Raw genomic sequence first — 18,384 nt, forward strand, 5'->3', positions numbered from 1 at the left:
GAAGAGAATAGTTTAACATAGAAAAGAAGGTTTGGGGCGATTATGGAACCTACTAATGTTAAGAGACAGAAAGGGGAGGGCAAGAGAGGGAGGGAGAATAAAAGGGCTTCTGCTGGATTCACATGTAAATTGTTTTTCTTTCTTACTCTTTCTATTTTTGAACAAAAATAGTTTGTCATTTATTAGTGTAGAATAAAGAGGATGGATTTGCCAGCTGTGGAACTCTAAGCCTGTAAACTGGGAATATTGCAATCTACCTCATAGAGTTAAAGTGGGAATTGAGTGAAACGGTCCATGTTACAGCTTCAGCACAGTGCCTGCCGCGTATTTGACACTCAATAAATGGTACTTTTATTAGTAGTAACACTGTGAGTGATGAAAGTAATTTCATAATCCATTAAATGATATGCTGGCTGTCTTCAGATGGCTGGAGGAGATGCCAGGTATTCATTCCATCGAAGTTATTCATCAAAGGAGATAGACAAGGGCACGAGATATGGTTAGGTAGAGGCATGCTATGGACTGATAGCCTTGAAGAACTGTCTTTGGTTGGGATTATTCCCTCCATTCTAGTAACTCCCGGTTGATTAGGAATCTAGTAGCCGTTCAGCCCATTAGCTGTTTCACCCAAACACCCCTTGTTTGCCATATAACCTTAAAGGATAGTTGGGGTTTGCCTTCAGGTCTTGTCAGGTACCAATGATCTGGTTTCACAGGTGTCTCTGTTAGATGGAATTAACCATTTACTGTAGAGGAGTTTCATTTCAGTCATTATTGGCTAGATAATCTGCAGTCATCCGCTGTTGCAAACAGGCATTCGAGTTCTCTGCCCTTGCCTTGGAATAAGCACAGTGAATGGATTTCAGAAATAAAATTATGAACCATATTAAAACTAAAGGATAGTCATAGGTTCTTACCTCTCTAATTAAGTATCTATCATGTTCAAGTGGATTTTTGTTTATGTTCCCTTTCTTACTCATGAGCAGATTTCTTGATGGGGAAAAAGGATGTTTTATTCATGGTGCCCACAAATATTTGACATAAATATGTGTTTTTCTGAATGAATGATTTCTGATTATCAACATATAAATCATATTGTGACAGACTCAAGTCTCTTCTTCAGTGTTTCGTGAAAGGCCAATTTTTAGTATCTTCTTAACTGATTTATGTTGTCACTTTGTAAAGCAGAGAAAGGTGGAAGAGGAAAGTGGTTTTTCATGTGTTCATATCTGTCTACCAGCTCACCCTGGACGAGAGAATTCTGACCCCAACATGCTCTTCGAGGCAAATGGAGCAATCTTATGTCCCTGAATACCAAAAAACTCTGAATTATTTACAATAATCATAGAATATGTCTGACTCTGCTATCCTAGAGTTCCAGAGAGTTTGGCTATTTTTTACTTAAAAATATATAGTTCTCTACATGGTCTATGCGTTACTTATTTTCTTAGTTGTCTTTTTCTTTGAAAATACTGTATGGATATTTTTACGAATATAAAGGGAATTTTTTTTTTTCCAGGTCTGAGAATGAATAAAGGTGCCATCACCCCTCCCCGTACTTCTCCTGCAAATACGTGTTCCCCAGAAGTAATCCATCTGAAGGACATTGTCTGTTATCTCTCTCTCCTTGAAAGAGGAAGACCGGAGGATAAACTTGAATGTATGTGCTTCTTTATTTAGTTTACTTATCATGGCAGGGGGTAAGGAAGGGACTAGATAGTGATGAATTTAAAACTGTATCTACTACGGTTGTGTAAATTTTCATTAAATGAAGTGATTTGGTTAATAAATAAAAATTCCTTCAACTGGGAATCAGACAAAGGATGTTATGAATATATCAATTTCAGGTTTGCACCAAGTTCCTTTTATTAAGGAGTATTTCTTCAGCATGTTGGTCAGGTGACTTTCTTGACTGTCCCTCAGTTTGGTAACACGATGATATTGGAAAGTGTCATTTGAGTTGTTTTGAAAAAGCCTTTATTTCTAGTATGTGAGGAGGTCTTTTTCTTAGTCAACAAAGGGGTTCGCTGTACACAGATGACCTGAATCTCTATTGGCAATCTTCCTTGAAAACTTCAGCACTGATACCGTCTTTGCCAGAAATAAATGATTTCTCACATGTCAAGCATGAAAGTTTCATGTATAGGATTTGACTCTGGATGTTATAAATAAACAATAGCTTTTTTTTTTTCTTGCTACAATAGAGCAAGTATTTCAGATAAAGAATTTCTATCTAGTTGAAAAGAAATAAAGTACTGTCTTTAATAAACTATAGTGTCTGAGCTCTCTCTGGTGGCAAACCGTACTCACTGCAATGCAGGAAAATATTTTTCAAATATTTACTCTAAACCTGAACCTTTAGTAGTCTGGTCTTGTCTCCAAAGCCCCTGCTAAACATAGAGCTGGTGGCTTGTTCAGTAACCTGATTAACTTGATTATATTGGATGGCATAAAGTGAATTAAGAATTCTTGCTACTGAAATGATAGTGAAGATAATAAATTCTAAACTTGATATTTTCAAGCAAGTATAGAACACCATGATGTCTCAGAATTATGATTGGAAAACATGTTTAGTTAAATGTAATAGTAACATGTTGATAATATTTCTCTTACTAATAAAGAATTTACTATAGTATGACTAAGTCATACATGCGTAAGTTATGAATAAACCATATTAACATCATTTTTAAAATGCATATTTATTATTCCTAAATGTTGAATATTTGCATTTCAAGATTTATTTGTATTCCTAAGGACATACAGAAATCTCTCTCATTCCAAAATAAATATTAATGTTCAGGGAATTTCAGTTGAAGCGACAGCCAAGGAGAAAGTTTTCTCAGGTGTTATCAGGTCTGTGTTTGGGATGATTTTAAAAACACAACAGCACAGACTTTTTTCCAGGTCTGAGATGGAATGAAGGCACCGTCACTCCTGTTCAACATGCTCTTTGTGTCGTATTTTAATTATTTTTATGTCGACTGCATGTGTTTTATTTTTAAGGTAGAATTCCTAAGAGGCATGCTTTTCAGTTTTCAATGTGAATTTATGAATCAACAGTCTTTGTCCACAACCGCAGGCAGACTGTCGCTTAAAAATCCTTGACGAATCAGGTCAAACCCATGTGCCACCGACCTTTCTTCATTGTTTTCAACCCCCTTCCTTTTGTGCCGTCTTTGAATTTTCCAGCTCTTTTTCAAGCCTACATCAGATCCAGGCGTGTCTGCCTTTTTCCTTAACCGTTGCTTCAGACTCTTGTCTTGGGTAGAATTGTTGGGGCCTGACACCATCACTGTGGTTTTCACCAGGCTCTTTAAAGTAGATGAATGTCAGCTTCAGACACATGAAGGTGTCTCACTCCGCTCTGCTCTATTCCCCTCTCTGCCGTCCTCCCATGTGGAGGAACTTAACCTGGTTCTTAATTATCGGGAGCTCGTTTTTTGTCTTGTTTCTTAAATGCCAGTGCCCGCCCCTTCCCTCCCTCGGTAAATTCAGAATCCATTCCTCTCACCCACCCTCCTGTCAGTGGACTAGACATTGTTCCTCTTCTACCATCAGACATTTCATGTATTCTTCTATAGTTATAGATTTTTAAATTTTTAACCTTGAAATATATTTTCAGTAATACTGGAAAGAAATTGAATATTTGTGGTTAATTTAATATGTACTTATTTCCCCAAGGGTCGTGACTTATTAAACACAACATAAACTAGAGGAAAGAAAAAAAAAAAACAGAAAAAGTAATTAAAACTAACACAGAAATAAATATGAGCAAGTGCTTAATACAATTAACTTTGGCTGGTGAACGCTGAATTTGGATCTTAATTTCTAGGTAGCTAACAGAAAGAAACACACGCACACTGGCTTAGACCAGAAGTTCTTAAACTTTGTCTCACTTAAGATCCCCTGCAGGGCTTATGAACACATGGCTTGTTCTGTGCCCCAAATGCAGTAGAGGCAAGTCAGTAGGCCTAGAGGGGGGCCCTTAGAATTTTCATTTATAACAGGCTTCCAGGTGACGCTGATGTTGCTGCTGCAGGGGGCCTGCATTTTGAGGTGTCCTGGTTTATGTAGTTCCTGTGTGCCATGAAAACAGACACACATGCAATTTCTCTGAAAGGAGGATTTTTTTCTCCAAATTGCTGAACAGCAACAGTATTTGGTAGGTTCTTTTACCTGGGTTATTAGATAAAATAATGACATTGTTGTAAATGTTTATAAAAGGAATACTTTTACCCCCAAAATAATGTTTTAAAAAAAATCTATCCGTCACTTACTGTCACCTCTCATCTTCCCATCTATCTTTTCTGCCAGGCATTTACACAATGTTTAGAATAGAGATCATTTTTTTCCTTTGAAAGGAAACAAACAAAAGCTCTTGAACTTCCCACTGATTAGTGCCATTTCTTCAAATTCCTTTACCTGCTCCAATTATATTTTCTCACTGAGAACTTTGCTTATACTGAGGCCCGATCAGGTAGATGGTGTTTATTCACCTGCTGCCATGGACCCTTGCAGAGCAGGTGTGCATGTGTGTTTTTGTGTATACGTGTTGAGATCGTGGGGGATTCCATTTTTCTCTCTCCGTGTTGGTGTCAGTTACCAACCATCCTGGTGCATGGATGAGAACACTGTACCAAGGCTGATTGGCCCTCTTCACCTTAAGCCTGCTACAATACTTCTGGAGAGCCATCCGATATCTCCCTCTTTTAGTTTCCTTGCATTCCTCAAATTCTGTGACCTCACCCCCATTTTATTTCAGCCACCAACTTCTGCAGCAATACCCCATGCCTTGTAATTTCTAAAGACTGCTCTTATTCTAAAATTTTAAACTTTAATATTTTACTTTGACCACAAACTGTGGTCACTTAACTTCCCCCTCTCCTACTTTTAATTTAAATATAGCATAGCACAGTACCTAAGAGCCCAGACTCTTGGTTTCACTAATTGAATGCATCCTAGCTTTGACACTTATTAGTGCCTGGGACATATTAAAAAAAAACAAAAACAAAAACAAAAAACTCTTTAGGCCTCAGTTTCTCCAACTGTAAGGTTGGAACCATAGTAATATCTATCTCATATGTTTGCTATGAAGATTAAATGAACCAATATTTTCTCACATAAATTCCTTCACGTTTATCTAGTTCACATAAATGTTTGTTCTGTGAAATACAAATAAGTTAATTATTCTTGTCTCTTAACCATTTCCCTTCCTCCTGAATTTGCCTGCTGCTTTTTGGACCCCCATCCCTTCAACTAATAGACTGACCCCATAATCCATGATGCCAATCATTCTTTGACCCTTAGTTTTAGGCACCTAATTTCTTTTCTTGTATACTGAGGTGGCAGAGATTTCATAAAATAAAAAGCTAATTCTACGGGTGATAACTCTACTCAAAACCTCAGCTGGCCTACCATGCCTTTGGTGTTTCGCTGGTCGTCAACTTCTTCTAGCTAAAAGTTAATCCAGATGCTTCATTGTTCTAACACCTACCTACTTAATCATCATCTTACTTATTAGGTGTGAATTCTTGTAACTTCCTTTCATGTCACCTAAAACTTGTCAACTTCTAGACATGTTCTTTCCTCTTCCTCTTCTGACTCAGGGTGAATGTGTCCCTTTGACAGTTCCCTGTTGAATAATACATAAGCCCTTAACTTAGCAACTATACACTGATTTGACTCCACAGTTTGACCCCCCCAACACACTTTGTCAGTCCTGCATTTGGCTTTGACCTGTACACACATGCGTGAGCAACGTCCCTGTCACATGGATCTACTTTTCAATCATGAGACAAACCCCAGATTTTCCATCTTTATACCTTGGCTTCTAATGTGCATTTGCCGGGGGTGTTCCCTCAGTATATAACAGAGCCACTCCAGTATATACTTGAGGCCCAGCTCATGTCATGAATCCTCTTGCCACCTCCTAATCGAATTCATTTTACTCTTTCTTGTACCCTTGCACTGTCTAACTTTCCACCCTAGCACCTACCATGTGTGTGTGTATTTCAACAGACAGATGCTCAGTAAATGATACTTAAATGGAATTGTATTGAAGTCAATGGGTGATTGAGAAGAGAAAAAGAATGTGAATTATTTAAGGCATGGAATAATACTAAATTCATTTACACTGCGACTTTTTTTTTTTTAAGATTTTATTTGTTTATTTGAGAGAGAGAGAACACAAATGAGGAGGAGAAGCAGAGGAAGAGGGAGAGAGAGAAGCAGACCCTCTGCTGAGCAGGGAGCCTGATGCAGGACTTGATCCCAGGACCCTGAGATCATGACCTGAGCTGAAGGCAGATGCTTAACTGACTGAGCCACCCCGGTGCCCCTATACTGTGACTTTAAGATACATAGTATTCATATTTGGAAAGGTGTTTATAGATCATGAATGACTTAACTAGAATAATTTTTGTTAGCTTACGTTTAATGAAAATATATCAGTGAAGAGAAATCGGTTGGAAAATAACCAGAATATAGATAATTGGCCCACAGATAATGAAGACTAACCTGTATGTTAAAGTCACTGTTATGTATAGTATTAATCATAGAACCATTGGATTTAACAGTGAAGAGATCCTGAAGATCAGGTAGTCAGTTTCTTTATAGTGTCAATGAAAAAGCTAAAGCCCAGAGAGACTGGTTATTAATTATAGTGCTAGTTTATCCAGATGTGACTAATACCTGTGACTTTTACCTTACTCTATCAGTGCTCTTTTTGTTTTGAAAAGCTTCTTTCCCTTATCTTTATTGTCATTTCTCGGAAGGAAAAAAGGAGAAAATATTATTTCATTACATTAGATGTCACAAACTCCAGGCAGCTAATTTTTTTCACCTCTGCCCTGAAAGCTTATTAAGTAGGTCTTGAAATATATAAAGTAGTAAAAAATTGTTAATTAAAAAATTTCTGCTTACATGCCTTTTAAAAATATACTTCTGATGCTTAATAACAAATTCCATATTAATATTTTTATTTTCAATAATATATTATGCCACGTATAAAAACATTAGACTGTGGGGCGCCTGGGTGGTGCAGTCGTTAAGCATCTGCCTTCAGCTCAGGGTGTGATCCCAGCATTCTGGGATCAAGCCCCGCATCAGGCTCCCTGCTCTGCTGGGAGCCTGCTTCTTCCTCTTCCGCTCTCCCGCTTGTGTTCCCTCTCTCGCTGGCTGTCTCTCTCTCTGTCAAATAAGTAAATAAAATCTTTAAAAAAAAAACAAAACATTAGACTGTATGTAGTAGGATGTTCAAGGAGAAAATAGATTAAAAACTTGCAAATCTTTTGGAAGAGACAAAACTCTAAAGAATGAACCTTATATTGCATAATATGCTTTTGCCCTGCTCTTTTAACCAAATTCATGTGTGGGTGCATAATTGTTTCTATATAAAGGGAAATTACATGAACATAAAAATAGAAAAAAAAGTGGGTTAAACTAGCTTGTAACTATGAAAAAGGTACCCACATTTGGAAGCTATCATGTTGACAGAGTAATTTTAATACTGGGCTTAAAATATTTTTGCACCTAAAGATCTATATCCTTATTATATTAGTTTTAAGAATAAGAACTATTTGTTCAATGTTTCACTTGACCTTGGAGCCTAACTTCACTTTTAAATTCTAAGAAGAAATAATCGTATAATAATATTTGGAAATAGGTATTAATTTTATCAATATTATTCAAATGTAATTTTAAAAAGGAAAGATTCTACAGGCTTACCAAGACAGGCGTTTTTTTTCCCATGGTGCTAATAACTGCCTTTTGTCTTCATTTCATTAGTTTCTCTTATATAACTAATCAATTTCCAAATCCTCCACCATAAATTCTGGTTTAAAATTTGTGCCCTTCATTTGTTCTTTAATCTTTTCATTGTTAGGTTACTTTCTTCTTTATTTTACTTTATTTCTTCTTGGTCTTCCTAGAACCATTATTTTGGATGTTGACACTCCCAAGGTAGAAATTTGAATTATTTTTTCTTTATTTTCCAACTTTTCTCCTATGTCCTTTTTTTTGGGGGGGGGGGAGGACATCTGGGACATCTTCTACATCTGTGGTAAGTTTTTGTTTTGCTTTTTCTATCATGCTTTTAACTTCACAGAGGATTCATTTTGTTCTCAGCATGATTCTTATATGTTCCTCTTCTTGTTTTATGGATTGTAACTTTCCTCTTATAAGATTTTATTCTGCCTCCCTGCTTTGTTGTTATTGTTGCTGCTGCTGCTGCTGTTGTTGTTGTTTTCCCCAAATTACTTGTTTTTGAAGGACTCCCTGGTGTGGTGGGTAGATGGGTGTATGGGTGTGGTATAAGTGTGACTCACTGGAGATAAGGAAGAGGACTTGTACTCTGAATATTCACTATTTAAACTTTCATGTAAATACCTTGTTTTTGGAATAGTACCCCTACCATGAGAAGTCCCGAGCATCCTGAACTCAGCATTCCCTTGGGTTAAGTGCAATGCAGCCCAAGCGTCTAGTCTTCTGCTGGGGTAGGGAGCTGGCATGCTGTCAGGTAGAAGGTGTGAAGGGTGGTATTTGAGGATCTGACTTCTTTCTGTGAAAATGATCACTTCGTTTTCCATCTCATCACCCTTTCTGTGCGTATCTTTGCTTCTTCACTACCAGCTTACGTTTATATTTCTCTGTTTTCTAAGTCAGTCAGCATGTGTTTCCCAGCCTCTTAAATTTAATGGTTTTTTTTTTCCTCTCACATTTTCTTGGTGCTTGTTGATTTATGCCTCTCTCATACCATACTGCTACTATAGTGGCACTTCAATAGAAAGCCCAGGTGGAAAGGTGTGTTCAATACTTCCTATTTTTCATGACCCCAGTATAATTTTAAATTAGGAAAATAGACTTATCTCTGAAAATTAGAATCCTAGAATTACTCTTTCTCATTCGGGACCAAAGGAAGCTTTTATTCTTGATTTTGACTTGGTCAGATTTAGAGTACGTTATATTTAGGGCTCAATATATGTATGCAGTTTTTCTTATTGCTGTTCTGATTGACTAGACTTAAATTTCTCCAACTTTTTCCTTGACGAATTAGACAGAATTCATAGACAACCATTAAACCCTGTTAATGTGTTTAGAAATTATTTAAAAGATGTCAGGACTTCTACTTGAGACCATAATGAATAACGTGTTTTCAGACCAACATCCCTACTGGGAGCAACTAGAAAATTTGGTCATAGTCTTTTTTTTTTTAAAACTGTTTGAAAACTTCAGGGAATTATCAAGGCATTTGTGGGTCAAGTTTCTGTGAGGGGGAGCCCGGCTTTTGCCACTATTTTTAAATGGCAAATTCTTAAACAACTAAGGCTGAGAAGCTAAGCAGTTTGAGGAGACTGGTCTTTAAAGGAAAAACAACAACAACAACAACAACAACAACAACAACAACAAACCAAACGAACTTGAATTCCAGACTCTTTTTCTAATAAATACATCATGGTCACTGTGGTTTAAATTTTTATTTTGTTGGTGATGTTGAGCACTTTATTATGACTGGCCGTTCCTGTATCTCCCATTTTTGAAGTATCTGTTCAATTTTTTTGCCTCTTTTCTTATTTGGGTTGTTTGTCATTTTATTACTTAGTTATAGGGTTTGTTCATATATTCAAGAAATAAGCCCTTTGTCAGATATATGTGTTCAGAAAAGTTCTCAAGTCTGTAGCTGGCTTTTTTTTTTTTTTTTCTCTTATTCTTTTCTTTCTTTTTTTTTTCTTTCTTTCACTTATTTCTTTATTTAACTTTTTTTTTTTTTGATGAGCAGAAGTTCTAACCCTGATGAACCTTAATTTACTTTTTTTTTTAAATCATTGATGGTTCATGTTGGCTTACCTTAAGGTTTTGAAGATATTTTCCTATATTTTCTTCTAGAAGCTTTATAGTTTACTTTAATGTTAAAATTAAAGTCTCATTAAAAAAAAATAATGCTTATTTTAAACTTAAAATCTATTTTGACCTAATCTTTATGTTTGATGTGAAGTGAATGCCATTGTTGAGTGCACAGTATCACTGGGGGAGACCAAAAAACACGTTAATTTTAATTAATTTTATTTTTAATAAAGCTGCTTATTGGTTTTTATTTTATTTTATTTTTTTGGGTGGGGAGGTGGGGCAGAGGCAGAGGGAGAGGGAGAGAATCTTAAGCTGGCTCAGATCCCAGTGCAGTGTTTGACCGGGGCGGGGGGGGGGGGGGGGGGCTCTATCTCATGACCCTGAGATCATGACCTGAGCCGAAATCAAGAGTCAGTTGCTTAACTGACTGAGCCACACCCGCCCAAGTTATTGTTTTTTAAATGATATCTAGAAACACACATGTGAATTCTTGTCACTTACAAAGTGATTTTTACTATTTTCTGCTTTACTAGAAAATCTTGAAATGCTTAGGATTCGTGTTCTAGTAGGATTTTTCTTTCTGAATTTTTGTCATTTATTGAGTATATGAGAGACAGTAATCATTATGGAATGCAAATAAAGATATTTAGGTCATTAGCCAGCGTAACATTATGTTCCTTAATTCAATGGGTACATATTATCCCCTTACATTTTAACATCTTTAAAGACTTTTTCCATTTTACAATAAATAGAACATGATGATTAGATTGTAAGCATTTTTTTTCCTATTAGTTGTATGCACACTGGTTATAGCATCTCATAAATAAATAATCATATCTTAGGTTGGTGAAATACAATAATTATTTTTAAATACAGAAATAATAATTAGTTAATAGACATATGATCAAGGTCATTGCACAATTATGCCTCCTTGTTATCAATGTCTTTATTTAATATTATAGACCACAGACATCAAGATTCTCCCAGAAATTATACAAACCCAACAAAAACTCTCACTTCCACTACTCTGTTTTAACAGCTGTGTCATTCTTCTCTGTTTTTATCTCAAAATGGCACCTGCAGCCCCTTCTGTAGTCTCCTGGTGGTGTGTGAATTTATGAGGAAGTCCTCAGGCCAGAGAAGTCCTCTGTCCTGCTCCTTTCCTGTGCTTGCTACCACAGAGACAACACTCTCCTTTTCCTTACCTCTTTACTTCAAAGAGTGGTTACCCTCTGAAAGTACATCTCGGATTGCAACAAACACACCATTATAACTGTGATGATAATGCATTTTGTGTCTTGTCCTGCATCAGAAAAATTCCCTTATTTTGCACCAGTCCTTTCCCATGCTGCTTAGGGATCAATCAAAACAATGGCTTATATTTGTGTAGTGACCTACAGCTTTTGATATGCATTTGTGTGTATCACCTCACTTAGCTTTCACAACAAGTGTGTCTTGTGACAGGGCGGTTATTCTCATTTTACAGATAAGAAAACAGTGTTGGACTACCCTCGTGTACTAGTCAATTGCAGATTCCAGATTTGGTTTCCAGACCTCCAAATCTGTTTTTTCTTACTCACTCTGCCCTTTAATATCCGGACTCCAAAGATTTAAAATTCCTTCTCTTCCTTTATTTTTAAATTTTCATTTAATCTTATAATTTAAAAATTGAGCAAACAATGGTGACTTTTAGTGTTTTCTAGATATATAACAAAAATTGTTTGACTTTATACCTGATATTTAGAATTTTTATTAATTAATTCATTCTCAAATTAACTTGAGAAATGATCCCACACATGAATGTCTTTGAATAGGAGAGGATTGAAAATTTCCTTTCAACAGCAAGGAGATTTTAAAGAATATGTCTTATACTAACATTGATCTTACTTGCCTCTAATTTTTTTTTCAACACCTCTTTTATTTCTAGTTATGTTTCGCCTCTATGACACAGATGGGAATGGCTTCCTGGACAGCTCGGTAATTTTTTCTTCAAATTTTCTGTGAAAATTTCAAAGTAGTTTGTTCTAAAAAATGCAATGAATAAATTTATAGCTATTACCAAGGAAGACACACTTAATATAATTTCCATGTACTCACACAGCATTTTGATCATCTGACTTTTTAAAAGAGAGGCATCTGGAAAAAAAAAAAAAAACCTGTTAGGATTACAATTGTTCTATTGAATAATTTTACTAGAAAAAAGTGGCTTTTTATGCATGGAAAATAGAAAAGACCCCAACCTTGTTTGAATAATACATGAGAAAGTTGAGACCATTGATCTAGAAAGAAAAAAAAAAAATCTGAGGTTTGACACTAAGAAAAATAATAAGAATACCAGTAGAATTGAAAGGAATTACAAATTCAATTTAATCTTTTTATCATTTTTGTACATTTTAAAAGTCTTTGAGTCATATATGCTGTTAAAATACATATATTTACAAATTATTTTAACAAACTTCCCTTTTTAAAATGTCTCATCCAATTTAAATGCAACTTGTACTCTATCATTTTAGTCATAAAAAGCAATAGGAGAAAAATACCATCTCTGTATGATTTAACTAAAAGGAATAATTAAATGTTTATTGTATTTGTAATACACACAAATCATTGATAGTTTTCAAAGGAGTAGTTAGATTCTTAGTTTTACTGTACAAATCAGTGCTTCGAATATAAATCCATTTCAGGTTCCATCCAATAATGCATTTTATATTTGCAGTGACATATTTTTCGTATATTGTTAACACTCCTGTAAAGGAAATCAAAGAATCTTAAAAAAAAAAAAAAAGTAAGTGTCAGGTTATGGAAATTTTGAAGTACACAGGTACATTAAATAATAAATGTTTTGATATGTTAAAATTGATTAAAATGAACATTACTTCTGATAATGAGTGAGTTTTTCTTCTCATCTGATACACCTCCCTCTAGCAGAACTCAAACAGAATTCTACAAGCAAAGCAATGAAGTTGTATACATATTTATGTAAGGCCGAGTAGGATAATGGCACATTAGCTCCTCCAGAGAGAGATAAAAATATATAATTCCTACTTTAGGAAATGACCATCAATCTAAATTGATGCTGTGATTGTGGGATTCTTTATGTTTAAGTCTCTCCAATTTTTCAAATGCTATCATTTTTAAGTGCTTGGTAGTGTCCAGTTATCCATTTAGGAATATTAAGCTTTGTGATACATTTGCTTATTTTCTGGTAGCATTTCACAGCGAGGAGTTTAGACTTTTCTAGATATTTCCATATGCTTATTGTGGCACTTCTGACTATACTAATGTAAATTATATTTAAATGCAAATTTGTTTTATTTAATGTTTCTTTTTAATTAAATTAAAAGGATGTTTCTTTACTAGGCTTTTAGCCATGGGTTGGCAGCTGATTTGAAAATTCAGTCAAATGCTTTTTTTGGTCTTTGGCCATTTTTTGTCATTGTTGTTAACATATAGTATATTGTAATATTTATACTGTACATCTAATATTAATAAGTTGGGGATAAATAAATTGATTTATGATTAAGCTACTTTGTTTTGTAATTAAAGGCCTGAATTTTATTTCTATGGTTTTCTCCAGACAACTTACCACTCCAGTATATTTCCTTCACTAGCAGGTTGAAATTGCACATTCTGATGTCATTTATCTTAGAAATTTAAAGGTGTAGCAGTTCACATATTGGAGGCCAAAGAGAGGAAACTTGATATTTTGAAAAATGACCACTATGTGTAATAATACTAGTGAATATTTATTGATCCCTTGCAGTATGCCAGGCGACATAAATGTATTTCATATCATAGCACGCTTACTCTGTGCAGCAACTCTATGCACTAGGTAAGATTAGAATACTCATTTTACTGATGAGAAAGCTGAGTCTTAGGTTAAATGACTTATCTACTGTCACATGAATTTCCATTCCTAAAAACATGTCCAGGGTCTTTCACCACTCCAAACCATCAAGGTATAAACAGGCAAAGATAGAGTAACACACACACAATTCTAACCTATAATTCCAAGGTACTTCAGTTTAAAATTCTTCTTTACTGTAATAAGTAAACACATTTATATTTGTATTTTTTTCTGGGGCAACCTGTATTACCTAAACAACATTTTCATGATTACATTTTTTTTCTGGCGAGAGGAATGGAGCTTTCATCAGTTTCTCAGATGGATCCATTGTTGCCCAAAAGACAACCTCTTTTACCGTATTTCCTTCTTCACTCTGTGAATGTCAACTACGTATATTAGATCAGAGATTTGAGTAAACTAATCTTTGATTAATATGCTTTCAAACCTTATCTTTTTATACTTCTTATATTTTAAATTATTATACTGTTAAGGCACCACATTTAATTATATCAGTGACTGTATTTAAAATTACTAGCATTTACAAAGTATGTTTAATCTTTTCTGGAGATAGGGAAAAATTAAAGTATTAAATAAATAGGTATGAGCAAATGTTTTAATTTATTTAGTCAAGTCGTGTGTATTAACTAACTGTTCTTCAAAGAGTTGACACTTGAGCATAACAATATGAAAATTCTAACTAAAATTCTATTTCCTCATAAAATAAACTCTACATGTACTTAGCCTCCAAACCTTGACCCTGAACACGGCTCTAGCAGAGCAAATTATACCAATTAATGGCTAGAACAGTCAATATATGTTCTCAGTGTATCAGAATAAAAATAAACCTCTCAGTTGCCTTGAAACACTTCCTTTCCTCCTTCCACACCTGTTTCCAAGCCAAAGGGTCAGGACACTCAGTGACTTAAACATCACATCTTGTGAAAATATGCCTGCTCCTACTTTGATCAGATGTTCCTTTCCAAAGACAGATTTTCTTCCTTAAAAAATCTTCTACTGGAAGAAAAGCTTTTTTGTGTGTAGTTGTGCCCTCTCCTGGTGAAGACTGCTAGACAAAGTACAAAATGGATTTATATTCAAGTGCTTCTTTTATGTATAGTTAATCAGATTGTTAAAAGGATATATTATATATATATAATTAGTTTATATGTATAAATTATATATAATACATAAATTAATCATGTAACTCTTCTAGTTTTTGAACTACAAGTTAAACAAAACAATTCTTGTAAGTCAAAGTTTGAAAAATTTACAAAGACCCTATATTCATGTTTTCTCACTCTCCTCTCTGTCTGTCTGTCCTCTCCAGGAGCTAGAAAATATCATCAGTCAGATGATGCATGTGGCAGAATACCTTGAATGGGATGTCACTGAACTTAATCCAGTAGGTATATGGATGATTGAACTCTTGGCTACCTTCTAGAAGGCCCGTTTCTCTTTTCTCTTTCTTGGAACCTTAATATACTACTTAATATACATTTGCTATTGTCTTTCGATAACCCTAAGTTACTATTTCTATTCAGTAGCGAGAGTGGATTCTGAACAAGAAAAGGTATACATGGTGTTCTGAAGCTCTTAACAGTAACTTTTGCTTTTCTTCTTCATGGAAATTAATTTGAATGGCGCTCTCATGTATCTTTAGGTAAGCAGAAGCTGCTGATGGATGCCGCCGAGGTTATGCCGTGCAATAAAATAGTCAGAATTAATGTATATTACTCATGATCTCCATGGTTTTCCTTTTATGGAAATAGCTAAATATTCATTCTAAAAGAAGATGAAGTCACTTGAGATGATGACAGGTGACTGTGTACAGTGCACTGTGTTATTTCCCGCATATGTGTTACTCAGCGCTTGCAACTCTCTGAGATAGATACTACTGTTTTATTCATTTTACAGATAAGGGAATTAGGGACCCCAGCATGTTAAAGTAATTTCTCATAGCTCTTCAGCTAGTTAAAGAGAGCTAGAAAATTGTAATAATTTGTTTTAAGAAATGGTATCTAAGACACTTTTAAGAACATGACAACTTCTTATTTATAATAGATTTATACCAAAGGTACAACATTATTCAAATGTATATTAAAACATACTTGCTTCGAAACTTTCGCTACAAGTAATATTTTGGAGAGAGTTGGTAAGTATGTTATTGACAAGTTGATTCTTCAAACCAACTAAGTTGAGCCAATTGTAAATGAATTAAGCATATACAAATCAATTTTATTTAAATGGCTCACATTTTATATGATTTTTAAAAGCCTTATAACAGGATGATAGTGGCATGATTATATAAGAGAGCTGTGGTAGCATTTCTTTTGCTTTGGAAAGCAGTGGCAGTAAAGTACAACAAAGTTATGTGCAGTGTCATGTACAAAGGAGGGGCACCATTCTTACTGGGATTGGGGTTTTCCAAGTTTTAGCTTAACTGGGTTTTCCTTTGGGGGGATATGGAAATGCTCCGTGCTGTGTGCATATTGCATAGCAGATATCGCTTACAAAGTTGCAGTTTGTATATGGAATAATAAATAATAGTGGTAACTTGTATTTAATTCTAAGAATACTGGTTGATTCACCTTAATACTATTTTCACTGAAATCAAGGGACTTCTTTTAAGTTCTGTTTCCCTTTTTGATTATGTTCGTCTAGAACAGCTTTCTCCATCCTACTCACCTCGGTACTGTCAATATTCTACATCTTTCAGTCAAGTCTCCTGTCCTCACTGGAGTGATGGAAGGAAGTTGTTTTTCTATCAGTTTTCAAAGCAGAAGGGGGCACCATTGCTTCCACACAAAAAACGCTGGGGGGCTAACACTTAAGGAAAAGGGGGAACTGGATGATTTGAAGAAGGAAACAGTTGTTGGTTAGGCAGTTTAATTATGACAAATACCTACTGGAAAATACAGAAAATAAACTATATAGCGTTATTTGTCATTTGTGGGACACATGGATAAATCTGCCACTTCTATGAGTAGTATAAATAGTAGAAAGTGAAGATGAAAAGACGTTGGGCAGTATGTTTGCTGTCATAGCGACTGCCTCATCCTAATGATTCAACAACTCTGCCCATTTGAAACCAGTGCGTACATTTGTACACGTTGTCAGAGCCCTGATAGGTTTGTATATATGAATAGAGATAATTGAACATTTGAGGTCCATGGCAGTTAATAGGGAAGATTGAGATGTCCTTGGAAAAGTTTTTTTAAAAAGTGAACCCAGGCTCTCCCATGAGATTTATTAGGTACAAAATGAAAGCATCAACCACCTGAAACAATGCTCTGTGTTCTAGTTCTCATTTATTCCTTTCTACTATTTCATCCAAGTGTGTTCAAGGGGCAGGACATTTTAACAAGATCTGATACCATTTTGCCAAATTCTAAATCATTTTCCTTGTTTTTCAATTTGAGAATAATAAAAAAATTATCTCAGTACCATTTTGCTCCAAAAAGTATCTTCTTTTTCAATACCTGTATTTAAATTTGTATGAAGGAAAATAACCTGATTTTCAGATACTTCATGAGGAAAGACACCCATCCACGAAGTTTAGGAGTTTTTAGGCAAACCGCACTTCTATCAACAATATCAAGTATTCCATTTATTGCACCTTTCAAATTTTGGTTCCAATGCTCTCTGTATTTCTTTTCTTTTTTTCTGAATTGATGCGAATTTCTGTTTTAGATAAAGGTGGTGAGTTACTTTCTTTATTGGAGTTCTACCATGTTTGCTGTTTTTGTGCTGTTGAATGGGTAGTACTGTACCTTTCCAGCAACCAAGGGTAGTATGGTGGAAACTCACATATAGTTTCTGCTAATATAACATTAACAACACCTGTATGACACTTACTACACATGCTAGATGCTCTTTGAAGATATTGATAGCACATGAACACATTTAACCCTCATAACAATCCTTTGGATTAAATACCGATACTACCACTATAAAACTAAGAGATAAATGTAATTACCAACAAACACTGTGGAGAACATTTTGGATACTCTGTGCAAGTCATTTTTAGAAAAGAAATCTAATAAAAAATGACTTACTGGTTTAACTTCTTGGCTTTATTAAGTTCTGATAGGCAATTAAAAGCAACTTAATTTCCCCACCCCTTACCACTTAGCAAAGAATCATTTCAGCTCTTTGCCATGAAGTTAATTTGTTCAGACATTATCTGGCATACATTTGAATTAAAAAAATCTAGAGAAAGCAATTAAAGACCACTTTCACCCTTAAATTAAAGATACTTTGTTTTAGTTGTACCATTCAGTGACAAAGTTTTAAAAAGTTCAGGAATTATTTCTAAAAGTTGAATAGTATAAGAAGTCAGGTTCTAGAAATCATAACAAACCCACTCTATCCTCGGTTATTGAATTGACATTGTACCCGGTTAGATCTTTATCTCTATTCTGCACTTAGCTGTTAGTCAGTTTGTTATAACCAATTTGATGTGATGCTTTGTTCTCTCTTATGAAATTTATTTTGTTGATTCATAGCGAGTTTTCCCTCATCTCTTCTACTCCAGATCCTCCATGAAATGATGGAAGAAATTGACTATGATCATGACGGGACAGTCTCTCTGGAGGAATGGATCCAAGGAGGAATGACAACAATTCCACTTCTTGTGCTCTTGGGCTTGGAAAATGTAAGCATTTACACAAAGAGGGTGGCCTGGTGGTAAGTCA

General features: G+C 35.0%; 1 protein-coding gene across 6 annotated transcripts in view; it reads left to right on the plus strand.

Moving 5' to 3' along the window:
- DGKB (diacylglycerol kinase beta) overlaps nucleotides 1-18,384 on the plus strand; it is a 682,497-nt gene that overhangs the window by 191,857 nt on the left and 472,256 nt on the right. For all 6 annotated transcript variants that reach the window (XM_087861011.1, XM_087861009.1, XM_087861012.1 and 3 more), the window contains 4 exons: nucleotides 1,520-1,660; nucleotides 11,771-11,820; nucleotides 15,018-15,092; nucleotides 18,225-18,344. In XM_087861011.1, coding sequence (XP_087717137.1) covers nucleotides 1,520-1,660; nucleotides 11,771-11,820; nucleotides 15,018-15,092; nucleotides 18,225-18,344 — 386 coding nt within the window. The remainder of the gene's footprint in view (nucleotides 1-1,519; nucleotides 1,661-11,770; nucleotides 11,821-15,017; nucleotides 15,093-18,224; nucleotides 18,345-18,384) is intronic.

Source organism: Ursus americanus, chromosome 3 (assembly GCF_024610735.1).
Source record: "Ursus americanus isolate L20-20 chromosome 3, mUrsAme1.1.p, whole genome shotgun sequence".
NCBI lineage: Eukaryota > Metazoa > Chordata > Mammalia > Carnivora > Ursidae > Ursus > Ursus americanus.